Source organism: Colletotrichum orchidophilum (assembly GCF_001831195.1).
Source record: "Colletotrichum orchidophilum strain IMI 309357 chromosome Unknown Scaffold_90.1, whole genome shotgun sequence".
In the NCBI taxonomy this organism is placed as follows: domain Eukaryota; kingdom Fungi; phylum Ascomycota; class Sordariomycetes; order Glomerellales; family Glomerellaceae; genus Colletotrichum; species Colletotrichum orchidophilum.
The window spans coordinates 192,663-208,709 of NW_019173046.1; the positions used below are offsets into that span (position 1 = coordinate 192,663).

At 55.7% G+C, this 16,047-nt stretch overlaps 6 protein-coding genes across 6 annotated transcripts; all 6 read left to right on the forward strand.

The window, feature by feature from the left end:
* Positions 1-98: 98 nt before the first annotated feature.
* Positions 99-1,985, forward strand: CORC01_09773 (uncharacterized protein; the record flags this gene model as incomplete). The annotated part of the gene is made up of 1 exon (XM_022621402.1): positions 99-1,985. The coding sequence occupies one exon, from the start codon at positions 99-101 to the stop codon at positions 1,983-1,985; it is 1,887 nt and encodes a 628-aa protein (XP_022472141.1).
* A 3,680-nt stretch (positions 1,986-5,665) lies between these two features.
* On the forward strand, positions 5,666-6,940 carry CORC01_09774 (globin; the record flags this gene model as incomplete). Its single annotated transcript, XM_022621403.1, has 1 exon — positions 5,666-6,940. The coding sequence occupies one exon, from the start codon at positions 5,666-5,668 to the stop codon at positions 6,938-6,940; it is 1,275 nt and encodes a 424-aa protein (XP_022472142.1).
* Positions 6,941-8,246: 1,306 nt separating this feature from the next.
* CORC01_09775 (uncharacterized protein) lies at positions 8,247-8,933 on the forward strand (the record flags this gene model as incomplete). Its single annotated transcript, XM_022621404.1, has 2 exons — positions 8,247-8,323; positions 8,702-8,933. 2 exons carry the CDS (start codon positions 8,247-8,249, stop codon positions 8,931-8,933), a joined length of 309 nt encoding a protein of 102 aa, XP_022472143.1.
* Positions 8,934-10,026: 1,093 nt separating this feature from the next.
* Positions 10,027-10,230, forward strand: CORC01_09776 (uncharacterized protein; the record flags this gene model as incomplete). Its single annotated transcript, XM_022621405.1, has 1 exon — positions 10,027-10,230. One exon carries the CDS (start codon positions 10,027-10,029, stop codon positions 10,228-10,230), a length of 204 nt encoding a protein of 67 aa, XP_022472144.1.
* A 163-nt stretch (positions 10,231-10,393) lies between these two features.
* CORC01_09777 (uncharacterized protein) lies at positions 10,394-10,546 on the forward strand (the record flags this gene model as incomplete). The annotated part of the gene is made up of 1 exon (XM_022621406.1): positions 10,394-10,546. One exon carries the CDS (start codon positions 10,394-10,396, stop codon positions 10,544-10,546), a length of 153 nt encoding a protein of 50 aa, XP_022472145.1.
* Positions 10,547-13,554: 3,008 nt separating this feature from the next.
* Positions 13,555-15,046, forward strand: CORC01_09778 (uncharacterized protein; the record flags this gene model as incomplete). Its single annotated transcript, XM_022621407.1, has 2 exons — positions 13,555-13,816; positions 13,881-15,046. The coding sequence occupies 2 exons, from the start codon at positions 13,555-13,557 to the stop codon at positions 15,044-15,046; spliced, it is 1,428 nt and encodes a 475-aa protein (XP_022472146.1).
* Positions 15,047-16,047: the final 1,001 nt, after the last annotated feature.

A 16,047-nucleotide genomic window follows, 5' to 3' on the forward strand; every position in this document is an offset into this window, starting at 1 on the left:
CATCTCGACATGGCTCGACAGAGTTTCTCGTTTTGGTTTCCTTAGTCCTCAACTTTCCCGGCTGAACCCGCCTCAGCGTCTCAATCTTGGTGGGCATTATGGTTCACCTCGTCTCGGCCGCCGCCGTCTTGGCACTGTCTGGCCTGACCTTATCTCCGGCAACGGCCCTCGTCTCGGCCGAACCCATTTCGGCGCCGCGACTGCCTGACCATCAACCACCGCCGCCGTCGTCGTCGTCGTCAGTGGACTTTGCGCCGAGCGCGCATAAGGCGCGGGAGAATGCGGTGCATATATTCAACGCCGTGCACTCTGCCATGCGGCAATGGGGCTCCTCGCTGCACCACAACGGACTGGGTCTCATCCCGGCTACGGTGCCCAAGGGTACGCTGATGTACCACGGGAGTACGTCGAACAGCACCCCCGACGGGTTCGAGTGGCTTGCGTTCGAGATGGAGCACTCTGAGGGGTTTGCGAGGAGTTCCAAGAATGGACGGGGGACGTCGCCTCCGAGGCCGCCTCGGAAGGGAAAGGGTCCTGGGAAGGTGCCGCCTGGTGAAGGAGGGGGAGGGCCGCCTAGGGGTCCGCATGGTTCGGAGCCTATTATTCGGGTGGGAGGGGAGGGCAGTCAACACCCGATCGGGGCGGACGACAACGACGACGACGACGACGACGACGACGACAAGAAGCCTAATCCGAGGAGACCTGGTGGGCCGGGTGACGGTAGGCCCGTCCGGGGGTACTTCCACACCTACCGCGCGAAGCGGGACCTGAAACTGCTGTACATTGACGGCATGGCGGCCGGCAAGACGGGGATGGGGACGCTCGACACGCAGGATTTCCTACTGAGGGGCCTGCGCGAAGCGCCCGGGTACGGGGAGTGGGACCGCGCTGAGGACGTGTGCGACCTTGTTCAGGGTTGGGGCCTCGACGGCGTCATCCGGATGGAGATTGGGTTCGAGGCGATTTATTGCGATTTTCACAATGGCGGGCTGGATCTCGTGAGCGTGTTGAGGAGGCCGTGGAGCGACGTGCCCGAGGGCGCGGGCGGGATCGACATGTTTGAGTGGGCGAGGGCTGTTGGGCAGAGGTATGATGGGATCGGAGGGGGTAGGGTGAAGTTGGGGTTCGGGGGCATGGTGAGCGGGTTTTGGTATCCTTTGAATGTGAGCAACCCTGACGGGCGGGTTGCTATGCCGCGTCTGGGACCGTTGACGGAGGAGGAGAGGGGGGTTGTGCTCGGGCGAGTTGGGGAGATTGTCAGAGGTGCGGGTTGGGGTGATGGGAGGTTTGATTGGCAGGGCGTGGTTGATATGATTGTCACGAGGTATGGGGATCGGATCGAGACGTTGGCGGATGAGGGTGCTGATGGTCGGGATGAGGGGTTTGTGAGCCAAGTTTTGACTGTTACGAATACGTTTGTGGATTATCCGAGGGACGCGTCTGACTCTGCTGTAAAGCGGGCGGATGCTGTGCGAGAGGAGGAGGAGGAGGAAAAGTACGTGAGGGAGGCGAGGGAGCGGTGTGTCGGGCACTATTTGACGCCGGCGACGGTGTGGAGGGAGGAGTGGACGCCAGAGGACGGCATGGTGTTTTTTGCCGTCGAGGCTGTTGTTCAGAGGCTCTGCGGGGATCTCTTTGACGTCCGGGGTCTGGTCCTGCGGGCGATGCCGGCGTTGGCGGGGGCGTTTTCCGAGGCGGAGATTCGGCGCGTCGTCAATGACGGAGACGAGGACGACGAGAAGCTCGAGAATGCGGTCAAGGGCGGCCGCAAGATTATCCAGACTCTCAAGGAGGACCTCGGATGGAGCTCGTGGAAAAAGTGCAAGCCCGGCTGCGACGTGGGGGAGATGTGCTTCATTGCCATGTGGCCTTTTGGGCTGAAGGAGGATCACTTCCACCCGAGTTGTCAGAATCGGAGTTCGTTGGTGAATAGAGGGGGTAGAGGGAGTGACAATGGGTACTGGGAGTTTGAGCCTAGGCCTTGAGGAGTAGAGAGGGATGGGTGAATGTTGGGATTGTGTCGATTTTGGTTGTTTTGTTTGTTTGTTTGGTTTGGCTTTGGCAGTTTTCGCTTGAGAGAGAGTGTGTGTATGTATACAAGGTATTGTAATGTTTCCTAGATTCTAGATTGCTTCTCAATTGGGATTCTGAGACGAGCTTGCTTTGTACCCTTTTTGGCTTGTTCAATCCTATCCCGCTATTCTTATTGTCTTTCACTTTGTTTAGATGCTGGGGAGGGTTATATCGCCAGGTGGCCAAACTGGTCGGGATGTACACCTTCCTCGGTTTGAATAATTCGCACCTTGCTTGATGGCTGACAATGTTTGTCAAACCCGACGCGTATTGTGATTACATCCCGGCCACGAGAGGCGGATGTTATGTACCCTGGTGCATGCATTCTGACGTCGAGGAATCGATATTGCCAGCCCTTGCCGAGCCCGGATACTACTCACGCACACTACTGCTCAAGAATGTCAAGGTATTGATATTGGCCATGTGCTTCGTCTATAGGCATATTCGGAGGGAGAAGGTTCTCACAGGAAGTAGCCAACCTCAATCTCGACCAGACGGCTCTCACAATCGATACTGGAGCTACCCACCTTGCATTGGAGAACCAGTCGTAGTGCCCAAGCTGCTGCGGCGTTTCCCTTCCATTGGACTGGACTTTTGCAAACCGGCGGGGATGGGCGTGAGAGGGGTGACGCCAGGCTTTTCTACCAACGGGAAAGCGAGAACAGGACAAGAAGACGAAGACCCCATTGACGGAAATGGGATCTCTTTGACACTCTGGGAATGGGTCTCCAAAAGGTTGCCTAAAGAATCGTCAAACTTGGAGGAGTACACAATAAGCCGGCTTTGGTCTCAGTACACTGTCAGATCTCAGCCGCAGTCTGCTCCCACGAAGGAAGGTTCCGACTTTGGTGACCAAGAATCCTTCGTCTTTTGCCGAGGAGATGCAAAGTCCACAAAAGATTCTTTCTCATTACAAATTTACCAAAAGTTCTTTTTTCTCCAAATTTCTTGGATTTTCCATTACGAGACCAGGCCCAGGTCCCATTACCCCCCGGTTCGTCTTACGTTTCCATCTCTGGCGCTGTATCGATTCTTGGTTTGTGGGCAAGTTTTGGGCAAGTCTTGGTTGAAAAAAAAAAGTCGTCCCACCTCGCACCTCGGACATTTCGCAACTGCGAGACCTGCGAGGCCATGACTCTTTCAGACTCTTCTCAGCAGGGGGAGAGTGGAATCATGCCAAGATTGGGGTACAGTAAGCGCGCATGTACTAATTTACACCGCGTTTACACTGCTACTGGCAAACGCTCCTCACATGAAAAGCACCAAGACATCTAACGAGCCGCCATCGAGGCGCTGGCTGCGGGAAATCGGAGCGTCTTTTGCTATTGTGAATGGAAACAGACGTTGTTGGATCCCACGAAGGCATGAATTAAAGATTTGAACATTTGATCATCTCCACCGCACGTGCTCATAGTCATAGTAACTGTACGGAATACGGGCCAGGGTCTTCGTGATGGTTGTCTGGGCCGATCTGCCGGTTCTTCCCCTGGCACGCTGAAGCTTCCCGTAACCTTGAACACGATCCGGTCCGCGGAGAAGGTTTCCCCAGGTACTGCAGTGGTCAGGGGGCTTGCTTCCGCTGGGGTCCGCCGTGATGGAAACCGCGAACTTGGTTTGCTTTGATTGCCCTACTATTTTTCTGCGCATGGGTGACTCTCTCCTCAGCATCCCGGGAAATCCCTCCAGGTATTATGTAAATTCACGGCCACGACGTGGTCAGCTGGGTGGGCGCAAAGTGCACTGATGTGGCGGCGGGACGCGGAACGGGGACTACCGTTGTAGCCATGTTGGGGATAGGCGCCGTTTGGGTTGGGGAGGAGTTGGTCATGGGCTAGAATTGTTTCGAGGCGACTTAGTCCCCCCATTGTAGACACCGCAAACGGGAACTGCTACGCTTCATGGAGTGACTGAATCGGGACTGCAATGTCATCAAAGGTACGAGAAACACACGCCAGCCTCCTCGTCATTTCATGGCTACTCATCGCATGGAACTCTGCACCTCAGCTGGGATGGAGCTTAGAGGCTGTCTGATGGAGGTCTGTCCCTTCGGCTGGGGGGAGGGAAACCGTCGCGATGATCTCTTCAGCCCTAGTTTTTTTGTCGCAAATTTCGTTCCGTGTCCGTATCGCAAGTCACTGAGCTGTGCACTGATTAATTACTCTCTCTCTGTACTCACAGCAGAACCACAAGCCACTCAGAACGGGAGTGGCGGTGCGACATTTGTCTCTCGTCTCGAATTCATGTTTCTCGCCTAGACTGTGTGAGGCGTTCTTCACTCGGCACACCTCACCTCATGTTCCATCGTCCCTCTCCTCTTCATCTGTCATTTTCAGACACGAATCGATAGCCGGGTCGGTAGTAGGCACACCACTGTATTTGTGCAGAGTAATCGAACTGACGATGAAGAGAAACTTGTGTCTGGCATCCCATGTGCCCGCCCGCCGTCCAATACACGCCAGCTTTTCATCGCCTATAGAATTAGGCTTTGACAAGCGAGGGAGGTAGCGTTGTATATTTAGATTAGTGTCAGGAACCACAACGCCACCAGTAGCCACCAGAAGCTGAATGCGGCTCTGGCTTGGGGTCTGTGTTGTTTAATCTATCGCCGCCGCGCTTGCGACACTCCGACAGAAAGAGGCTTCTGTATCTCTCAGGCCGCGGAAGCGAGTTCCCATATCTATCTCGCAGCTTGCATACTGTCACAGGGCAGAGAGGATAATGCCATCCATCCCGTGGCGACGAGTGACACTTGGACAACTCCTCATTCTTGGCGGCTCACAACGCTAGAAGTCTCGCAAGTTCATCCACAGCATACTACTACCGCCAACAAGTGCCAACAACTCAGTGTCGCTGCGTGGATATGATATTTGCCCAGGAATTGACGCAATTGCAAGGCAAAATGACCCAGACTTGCCTACTGCGCAGTATTGTGACATTGTGACCCATTGACCCAGTCGGCAGCCCTCGCGAGCCACGCGAAAGCAGTTGAGCCGCTGACGATTCCGCTCCCCCGTCGGCGTGGTCTTCACGTCAGGGGTGAGCACCGGCCGCTGGGCAATCCCGCTGCCGCATCGTGGCCAATCGACGAGGTGCGCCGCGGAGATGCAAGATCCAACAACGTGTGGAACTCCGACCCGATGTCAGACCACCGGAAATGGAGACGTTACGGGACGCCCGGTTTTTCTGTGGAGGCATGGGCGGCGATGAGCGGTCGGCAGTCCCATGGACCATTGAGAAGCGCGACATTTGTCAATCATAACCGTCATGCCGTGGAAATGATGCGTCTTAGTTGTTGAAAATAAATACTGCCCGAGTCTCCCGCTTCTGAAACGGAGAAAAACAGAAGTATCGCCATTCAGACATCAGAGTTCAGACGTTCGTCACACAGACAACAGGAAACACCATACTTCAGACTGCTGAGCACTAGCTGCAGTGCAATTCATCATCATCATCATCATCATCACCCTCGACATCAACTCCGGCTCAACACCATCAGTAGATGTTCTCTCTTTCCAAGACCTCTCGTCTTTTGCCAACTTGGGCTCCTTCGACAAGCAATCTTGCCCGATCCTTCTCCATCTCCACCACCAGAATGGGTCTCACTCAAGACCAAATCAACATCGTCAAGTCGACGGCGCCCGTGCTCAAGGTGCACGGCGAAACCATTACAACTCTCTTCTATAAGGAGATGATTGACACCCACCCCGAACTCAAGAACATCTTTAGTCTCCGCAACCAGGCTTCAGGAGAACAGCCCCGGGCACTCGCCCAGTCCGTTCTCGCCTACGCCACATACATCGACGATTTGCCCAAGATCAAAGCTGCCATTGAGCGCATCGCTCACAAGCATGCTTCACTGTACATTCGCCCCGAGCACTACGACATTGTGGGCACCCATCTCATGAAGGCAATCGGGGACGTCTTGGGCGACGCACTTACACCCGAGATCGCCGAGGCCTGGACGGCAGCCTACGGCCAGCTTGCGCAGGTTTTCATAGGTCGCGAGAGCGAGATGTACCAAGAAGCTGGCAAATGGACAAACTGGCGCAAGTTCAAAATCATCCGCCGCATCGACGAGTCCGACTCCGTCACCAGCTTCTACCTCGCACCCTCAGACGGCAAGCTGCCTCTGCCCAAGTACCTCCCCGGCCAGTACATCTCGGTGCAGATCCCGGTCCCGCAGCTCGGTGGCATCACTCAACCAAGGCAGTACAGTCTCAGCGACGCCGCGACACAGGGCGAGCACTACCGCATCAGCGTCAAGCGTGAGGCGACAGTGATAGACGCACCAGACGACAACTTGAAGAAGGGTCTGGTCACTGGCCTCATTTCCAACCTATTGCACAATGAATACCAGGTCGGCGACGAGATCGATGTGTCGCATCCGCAAGGTGACTTCTTCCTGGACGCAAGACAGGCCGACAAGACGGACGTGCCGCTGGTGCTACTCTCGGCGGGTGTGGGTGCCACGCCGCTCATTTCGATCCTTAACACGGTCCTGAGCCCGGAGTCCAAGACGCCGAACCGGCCGATCAAGTGGGTGCACGCGGCACGCAACAGCAGTAACTTGGTATTCGCCAAGCACATCCGGAACCTGACGCGGGAGCGAGACAATGTCAGCGCGCATATCTTCCTCAATGAGGTCAAGCAAGGGGATGAGAAGGGGCAGGAGTACGATTACGAGCAACACCTCGACCTGAAGCAATTACCAGAGGGGGAGCTCGGCCTCGCCGACAAGAGAACCGAGTACTATGTCTGCGGGCCGAGGGATTGGATGCTCAAGGTGAGACTCGTGCTGGAGGGTTTGGGCGTCGCGAGGGAGAAAGTGAAGCTTGAGCTATTCGCAACTGGTGACGTCGAGCAGTAGTCGACAGCAATGATTTGAGTATCGGGTCAGACAAGGCTGAGAAAGAAGGAAAAGGAAAAAAAAGAGGTTTGGCTGGGATCTTGCGAAGGGATGATTTGGCGGGGCGGCAGGTTTCGGTGCGGACTGGGAGAGGCTTTTTCTCTCTCGCGCCTTGCTTAGACTGTAATTGTATGGATAGGTAGATACCTCTCTAAAATTTTCAAGATTTTTACCTGTGAATAGTGCGATTCGTGTCAAAGAGTTGTTACTTTTTTGCCCTGTGTCCTTTTTTCGTGACTGAACCCTCCCTCGGCCGTGCGAGTTCAAGTTTTTCTTTTTTTCTCCCAGCTGCGCTGTTTCGAGGCGATGGGTTCTGCAAAATTTTTCTGACGTGTAGAATTTTGCACGATCTTGCGCACAGGCTGAAAACGAGGCTTCTAGACGCCAAGCCGAATCTTGGGCTGTAGCAAGTTGATGAGGTGCAGAGAATGAAGTTGATATTGGCATCATCGAGGAACGAGCGTCGATAATACGCCTTCTATCGACTAGCTATGGATCGGAAACGGGACGATCCGCTGGTGAACCAGAGGTTGAGATCCATGAGTTGTGCGTTGCAGCATAGCAGCCAAGCAACTTGTTGGTGCCATTGCTATAATGCGTCAAGTAAGCAGCCCGCCGTTGAGATGAAGCCTAAGTTCAAGCTTCATCGAATAAGGCGAAAGGGTTTGTGGTGTGGACGAGGCCCGCGGCGTTTGCGAAGAGAGGAGTGGCCAAGAACAAAAAATGGGTTGGGTGACACAGAGAATTCGTATTCCTGGTTGATTTTTGCTTTTTCTTAGCACAGAAAAGTGATCAGTAACTTGGCTTTGGGGCCCAAGTCGTGCATCGTGACGAAGAATGCCAGGGCTAGGCGTCGAAACACGGCATACAGGCCGGCTTGCCTCCCCGAGCGGGAGCTTGCGCGGGAGCGAGCGGTTGCGTTCCGGCAGGGAAGTGATTTGGGACCAGCAGGGAGGGGAAGTCATGGCTTTGGGTCGGTCGATCTGTGATCTAGCGACCCAACGATCCAGCAGATATCCACGGAGCATCAGGTCGACATGGATAGTTGAGAGGCCAGTTGCATATTCCCCGTTCATCAGGGTCCGCGATAGATGAGACTTGGGGTTCAATGTGATATGCGATGAAAGTCAGCGCAGGGGTGGGAGGGGTGTAGAGGAAGTGATACATGATGAAGCTACGACGGCATACCTGAAGGGAGGAGAAGCCGAGACGGCTGGCGATAGATCCGGATCAAGGGTCATGCTAGTTTGGTAGAATTCTGTCTTCAATGTCTGAGTCGTGGGAGGAGATGGACGAGGTGGACGAGGTAGACGAGGTAGACGAAGCCCAGTTGATGGATGTGAGGTCAGAGTAAACAATTAGCAGCCAATGGAGAGGAGGCGTCGACATGATGGCCTACAAGACTGGATCGGCCCAGGGGTTCACTTCGGCCGTGATTGGTGAGACCACGTGCCCGGGGAGTCGGGGCCCCGGTGCCGAGCGCTAAGAATAAACCAGGCAAGACCTACCTTAGCAATGCTACAGGTACGGCCACCTTCATCCGGGAAGGGCAAGCGGGAGATCCGGCAGGCGGGAGATCCGGCCAACGGGGGAGGGCAATGTGCAGTGTGAGGAAAGTCACGAGGGAAGACGTAGGAAGGTGCGGTCAGCCAGTCAGTCAGGCTGCCGTGTCAGGTAAGGTAGGTACCTAGGGCATTTCGCCTCGGCGCTCAGCTGTTCCAGGTTGCTTGCGCCTTCCTTGGGGTCCGGCAAAGGCTCCACCTACCGTCGCCGTGCCCCGGATCCGTTGGCCGGAAACAGGCACGTATCGCGTGCCGTGCGCCCGGGCGTGCCTTCCTACCAGCTTTCGTCTCTTGACGAGAGGCCTACCAGGGCCTCGGCGTCCTTCTCCCTCCCGTACGACGCTGCCCTCCAGCTTCCGCCCTTCTCAGTCTTCAACTCATTTCTCGACTGACTGCTGTTTTCCCTCTGGAATGTTGGCCCCACGCTAGAGATTCCGCACCGCAAGGTACCTTACCACCTTACCTACGTGGCTGAGCGCGTGCAGTCGCCGCCTCTCCATCTTTGCCCATTTTTGCTTCCCTGCGTCAGGACAGGGGCCCGTCGACACGACAGGGGCCTAATTCCCATCGATCTGGCACCACTAATCTTTTCCTTTTCTTGTCATCTTTCTTCTTCCTCTTCCCCTTCTTCTCCTTTCCACTTACTCGGCTCCATCGCGCGACCCGTCGATTATATTCATCGCCTCCTAGATTCTGATGGATCACCTGCGCTAATTCTCTCGCAGTACGGCGGTATGGCCTCGGCCTTGGTCATATTCGACTGCTCAGTGCTCACATCGACCCAGGCATCTTGCTCGATGGATCTCCGGAACGGCCCCGGGATGACCAGGTTCCCTGTCCAATGATCTCATTTACTTTGATCATGTTCCAACATCGTCGTCATTCCAAGGGGCCTCGTGAAGAAATAATCGAGCAGAACCTATACTGAGTTGTTCGCAAGGGCCTGAATTCTGGAAGAGTCTGTTGCATTCCGCCGCAGTGCATCCTGTCATGCGACTTGCCGAAACCCATCGCCCTCCCAGGGGGATACGAATCACAAGGATGGCGACTGTGGAATGCCGGTACTCAAACTCTATCCACGCATCTTGAGCCACCTCATCCGTCTGCCGTCCCTCCCTCACCACTGGATAGTTGGAAGCTGCGAGCTATTCGTACATTTTGGTAGAGTGGCCTGGAGCTCGACACTGTTCGTGCACCGCATGGGCACTGGTCTTTCCATGCCCAGTCTCCAACCAGCCCTTTCGCATTTTCCAGAGATTTGGGTCCGACGGCCTTCGTGGTCGAGAACCCCCGCTCAGATGCCAGCCCTCGCCGAGCTTGACCGTGATTAAGGAGACTATCTAGCACCCCACGCTGCGTGAGGGTCCTTCAGCGCGCCTCTCTCCATCATTTGTTCGCATCCAGCCGTCCCCAAAGCCGCCCAGGAAACTCTTTTGGGACTCTCCCCCGTCAGTATTGCACGTCGGCGCCAATATCGTTCACCTGATGTCGCAGTGCACCGTCCTAGGGTTCTCGTCTTTGCCGAAGCTGAAGAACTATTCCGCGGGCGCGCGCATCCCGCTCAGCAAGGACCCGATAGACGACAAGCCAAGTCCGAAAGGGAGGGCAGCTGTCACCATGCACCGCACCGCAACCCCCATCATGCCATGCTGCCGGGTCTTACGGCTGGCCAAGGGCGATGATACCTAGTAGCTTGGAAGATGGGACTGATGGGAGCTGAGCTATCAACATACCTCCGCGAGTCGTGGTCCATCAGCACGGGCTGTTGCATGATCTGATGCCTCATTCCGTGGAACGGCCCGCATTCGCGCACCTGGCACTGCGACGATGTTGCATCGTGCCGGCACTGCTCATGGCACTGTCTAGAGACTGGAACACCTGTTCATCCGACCCAATTTTTGTCATTTCGTTTCGGCCGCAGTCGCCTCAACAATCGCAATCCGCAACATGCAAAACAAAGAATTTGGTTCTTTCAAGCAGAAACATCAAACGACAATCTCATTGACTGGACGGTGGAAGGCGTCATGCTCTGAACGAACGGTTGGCAAACCAGCCTTGACGTTACCCGGGGCTACGCAGCCAGCACCCAATCACGACATCCTACTCAATCTTGTTCTCAAGGATGGGGTGGTGACGCTGACTGACTTCTTGGTGATCCCCCAGAGTAGCCGTGGAGACTGGGCTGCCACGAGTCGGGAGGCTGGGCGACGCGGCCTCGCCCGCCTTTCCCACCTTGTACAACGCGCCTCGGTTTTTCCGTGCCTTTTTAATTTTTTTTGTCTTGTAGTTTTTCTCAAAGCCCCCTTGGCTCGGAAATGCAACTTTGTCACCAGCCAGAGCAAGTTCGTTGGCTGAACGAGTTTCGGTTGTATCAACCGTCCGTCGTATGATCCCCTTCCCGCCGTTCCTATCGAATTACAAGGGTCTGACAGCCCGCACAGCGAGTGTAGCTGTGCCAGATCGCTAGCCTTCCATAAGCTATTTACGCCATCGCGTCGGGTCACCCTCTCAAGTCCGGATTTGACGATGGCACGGCGGATACCAGGAGCTTGCAAGGGTCCGTCTTGAGGGGTAGTGTCGATGATCCTTGCTAGCAATCAAGCCACCCACACCTTGGAGCTCCTTGATATCGCGCACTAGCACTGCATTCTCCCCAATCCGGCACGCAGCTCTAAGGGAATGCACGTTACTCACCGTCGACGGCGCGCCAGCCAACTCTCTTGCTCTGCTCATCATCGACATCGTTTCCCGCTTGCTATCCAACCGCGCCCGCCAACTGCCCGCCTACTGCGCTTACTTGGTCTTCCCGCACGACAAAGAGACGGCGCCTTCCTGCCACCTTCTCGGCCGTATCCTTACCGATCTAACCTGCTTAAACCCACAACGGGCCCTATTCAACGGCCTCTCGTCGCAAGGCTGTCTCCTAGTCCACGACAACTTCCACCATGACTCCTTTAGTCGTCCACGGCATTGCTTTTTTCTTCCCCGATGAAGATGCTGTCACTAGGCCGCCCGTGTGTTAACTTCGGGTATGGTTGTCCCCGTGTTGCCTCCGACTTCACCGAGCGAGGCAGAGGAGGTCAGGCATGCTCGCCCGCTTGGGACAGGATGCATCCCCTCTCGTCCTAGCTGATCCGCGTGCCTGAGGTCATCACAGCACGGCATGAGTACCCCCGCCCCTGGCAATAACGCACTGTGGCAATCTTGGGAACCCAGATTGTATCGATCACTTGGGGCTATCATCTCATCTGGTACACTGCGGCAAACACGGGGTACCCTGGTCGAAAACCCAGATTACCGGGTTCGCAGCCACCAACAAATATTTGGGGACAAACAATACGCAAGCCAAACGAGCAAACAACGCTCGCACTCTTACAATTTTCACGCATAACAGGCAAACATGTCTGCAAAACCGTTGGACAGGTTTTTTTGGGCTTGATTTCTGGGCCATTGCTGAAATTGCTCCATCAATCGGCTAAGCAACAGCGGCTTGGTTTCATCCCGCTTGCCCGGTGTCGTGTCGTCAACCTCCGAGTCCTCCGACTCACCAGTTGGCAATCGAACTGAATCTGGCCTCTACTCGAGCCAAGGCGGCTCTCTCCATTGGCTGTATTGCGAGAATCACGGCGACTACGGGGACTAATCCAAGCCGTCGTGGAGTCTACGACGTGGTCGGCTGGCGTGTTGAAGAGCTTCCCGAAGTCGCTTGATAGCTTGATGGATCTTGGCCAGAAGGCTTGATGGGACTAGGCAGAGGCAGAGGCGGCAAAAAGGGGGGGGTTGCCGTTATCTATGCGACTATATGACATCTGACACGAGGCAAGCGATCTAACTCGAACCCGAGGCTAGGCGTCGAAAGCTCGAATCGCGATCATGGTTGCACAACATGCGGTGCCTGCGCCGTTTTCCTGAAGAAGATGGGTGCTAAATGTGACGTCCATCGACGACGCCGTCGAGCCAGGATCACCACTCACCCCTTAGCCATTCCTTGGCACACAAACTCTGGTTAGCCACTTTCTGCATGCCCTGCGGTCCCTGTCGACCACACAGGAGACCCAGGCCGTGCCGCGCGGTGGTGGGGAAGAGCTTCGACTCGACGGTGGGTAAGAGGGTCAGACAGACGCCACGCCTGGCGGATGTGGCCCGTCATGGTGGGAAAAAAAAGGCCTTTATGTTTTCTCTCTCAAGAGAGAGCTTTCTTTGTCGTTCTCTATACCACATCTGTCCAACCTTTTCTGACACTTCGTTTTCCATGTTTCATCGTCTCCACAGACAGGGACCCTGGTGGATCTTCCGACCCCTTGCAACTGACCCTGGGCTGTCTAGTGCAGCTCCCGTAGAGATGAAGAGAGAAGACTGGAGCAGCGTATCTGTCTTTGAGCTAGTGGAGCAGTTTTCTTCTTTCAGGCATCTTCCTCATACTGTATAGGAATGGGCATCGGATCGCTGAAGTCACGCAGGTCTGTACCGTGGTGCTGGGCCGCCGGGGAAGTGCCCATTGGTTGCCCGGGCGAGCAAGCGGTGCTGTTTGAACACCTCAGTCGGTAGTGTACACCCCCTTTCCACTCCTACCTTACTCCCAAATCCCGGTCCGCAGTTCTGGGGAGGTTAGCCCAGTTGCTATTTCTTTCCAGTCCGAGGGACAAGGTCCAGCATCCTCGCCCATATTCGCCATGTTTTACTATCTCGCTCCAAAGCTAGCCGATGATTGTCCAATCAAGGTGGCCCGGCACTCCAGTGCTTTTTCGACCGAGCGAGCTATGGTTGCGGCGAGGAATGGATCAGCTCGGGTCGTGTCGATGTTGGTACCTCTGTCTTTTCGCCTGCACCTCATCAACGGTTCTCTTGCCCCCGGTCGAGAGAAAAGCATTGCTGCGAAGCTGTCTCATTGACCAGGGATCGAGCCCACTTCTTGGTTGAATGGATCCAGGCCTATTTGACTACACACCTCCCCTCACCCCCGACTCTCTGGAATTCCCTCGCAAATTGTTCTTGTTTTGCAAACGCCGAACCATGGCAGTGACAATGCCTGACGGTCCGATTCGGAAGGCATGCGATCGGTGTCACAGGCAGAAGCTCAGCTGTAAGCGCGTCGGCGATGAAGCCTGTGAGCGTTGTATCAGACTCAAGGAAGAGTGCACCTCGAGCCCTTCTCTGCGTTATCGAAAGCAACACCATCAATACGGCTCAACAGGAGAGGCTGTAAGAAGAGCTGTCCCATCTCCCAAGCGTCAGCGTACGCAGAGCGGGGGCCAAGCCGCACAGTCCGACCAAGGTGAGTCTGGTGTCTTTGACTTGTCTAGAATCCTCCCTTTACTGACGATTCTTGCCTCGTGTAGCTATCATCAAGACCCAACATGGCGGTCCCGTCTGTGGTAACACGGCATTTGGAGACAATGCTGTCGTTTCACCTGATGCCATGCTTGACATGGTCGACTTCGACTTCGGCTTCGGCAACTCTGCCGGCCTCTATCAACCCAGCACACACCAACAACAATTACCCCAGACCTTCACCGGTGCCATGGATGATCTGATGTCAGGACATGGAGAATCCATTGCCCATCCTTGGAGCCCAGTTCACTCTGCAACTTCAGAGTCGGCATTCACCTCACCCATGGCCCCGCAAGCAGACCAGGTTGGCCGGATCTATCTCGGAAGCCCTGCTTTGCAAAGACAATCTTCAAGAGCCAGCAAGCCACATGACTTTACTCCACCGCGGAGGGCAAGGAAGCGCGTCAAGCAAAGAACAAGGCAGATCATGCTCCGGCCGTATGCTGCTGGCCAAGGGTCATCGACTGGAGAGTGGATGCCTCGGATCACCGAAGTCAACTCGCGGCTCTTTGAGCTGTCGTCGAATCTACCCGCTCAGATCGACTCATCCGAGGAGCCCGGCCAATCCAGCACAGCCTCGACGCCCGATGACGGAAGCTCGACCATGGCACCTTTCCCTGTTGATGAGATGTTCAAACTCTCTCGACACTTTGCAGACCTTCTTGCGGAAATGTCTCCACCGATGGAGGCCGCCTCTCCCGCAAGCGATGGCGGGAACTCTGTACTAGCCAAAGGGCTCAACTCCTTGTCGGATCCGGCGACCTGTCTCTTCGTCCTCTCGACGTATGTTCGGCTCCTGGACATGTATCAGAAGGTCTTCAGCTGCATTCACTCAGAGCTAAAACAGCTTGAGTCGGGCAACCTGTTTCAGTCATGGAAACTTCCTGGCGTCACTGTGGGCTCCTTTGCCGTCGAATCGACGCCGTCTTTGCAGATGTCTCTCACGATTCAGCTAGCGGAGGAGTTCCTTCTACAGATGCGGCGAGCATCTTCGTCGCTAGATCCGACTCTGCGATCGGATGGTTCACCAGCGGGCAAGGCGCCTGATGCAGCTTCCTCCATGTTCTCTGGAGTAGTTGATGTCTCATTTCAGGCCCTGAAGAGGCAAGAAGAGAGCCTAGGCAAGGAACTAAAGGATCTACGCAAGGCGATGGAGACTTTTCTCGACGGATAAAGAGGAAGCCAAGGTGTACCAATGTTAGATAGTGCAAATGGTTGTGTTAGTGGCCTTCTCTCGATATGCTTAGTGGGAAATGGATGGATGGAGTTGTGTCATGGAGTTCATGGGATCGGATGGAGTCACTTTTAGACATGGGGGGCCAAGGCAGCCTCAAATCTGAACCACGCGGGACAAAGAAACGTCTTTCATGTGCAAGTACCCCATATTCTCCACGAGGAAGTTGTGCACGTTACTACATTGACTTTGTGAAGGTAACGGAACGGATCGCGCTTCCGAAATTCTTGAGCCCAGAACCGTTTTCGTCGTTAGGTCTTTCTGATGACATCGGTTGCTCCCAGCGCCGAAACAACTCACACGCGGTAGATGAGCCGTCGTTGAAGAAGAGGGGCCATCTTATCAATCCTCCCGGGCGGCCGATGGCGCGCGCCAAACCGAGATCGAGAGACCGGCTGACTAAATACTCGGAATCCCGTTTGCTGGCAGCTAAAGTAGTCAACGCCGAACGTGTACGCCTAAATCCCGGCGACCGTTCGAGACTTTCGGCCACGGAACTCCGAACCACCCCTTTCAATCCACCACCATCGCCGAACCTCATCCACGCCCCCACGCCCCCCCCCCCCCCCCCCCCCCCCCCCCCCCCCCCCCCCCCCCCCCCCCCCCCCCCGCCCCCCCCCCCCCCCCCCCCCCCCCCCCCCCCCCCGTGCGCCCCCCCCCCTTCTCCTCTCCGGCCCCGCCCCCGCGGCTTCCCCCCCCCCCCCCGCCCCCGGCGCGCGGCCGCCGGGGAGCGCGGGGCGGTGGGGGGGCTGGGGGCTTGGGTCTAGGCAGAGTAGGGCGGTTTGCCCGCGTACTGTTTTGACATGGGGCACAGGCGGCATGGTATCGACACTGTCCGCCGGGGAGGGAGCATCGCGAGGTTCGATATTCTTGCTGCCATGCAAGTGATTGTCTATATATCCCTTCACAGCGCACCGTACAATGTGATGACTTTCTCTCTG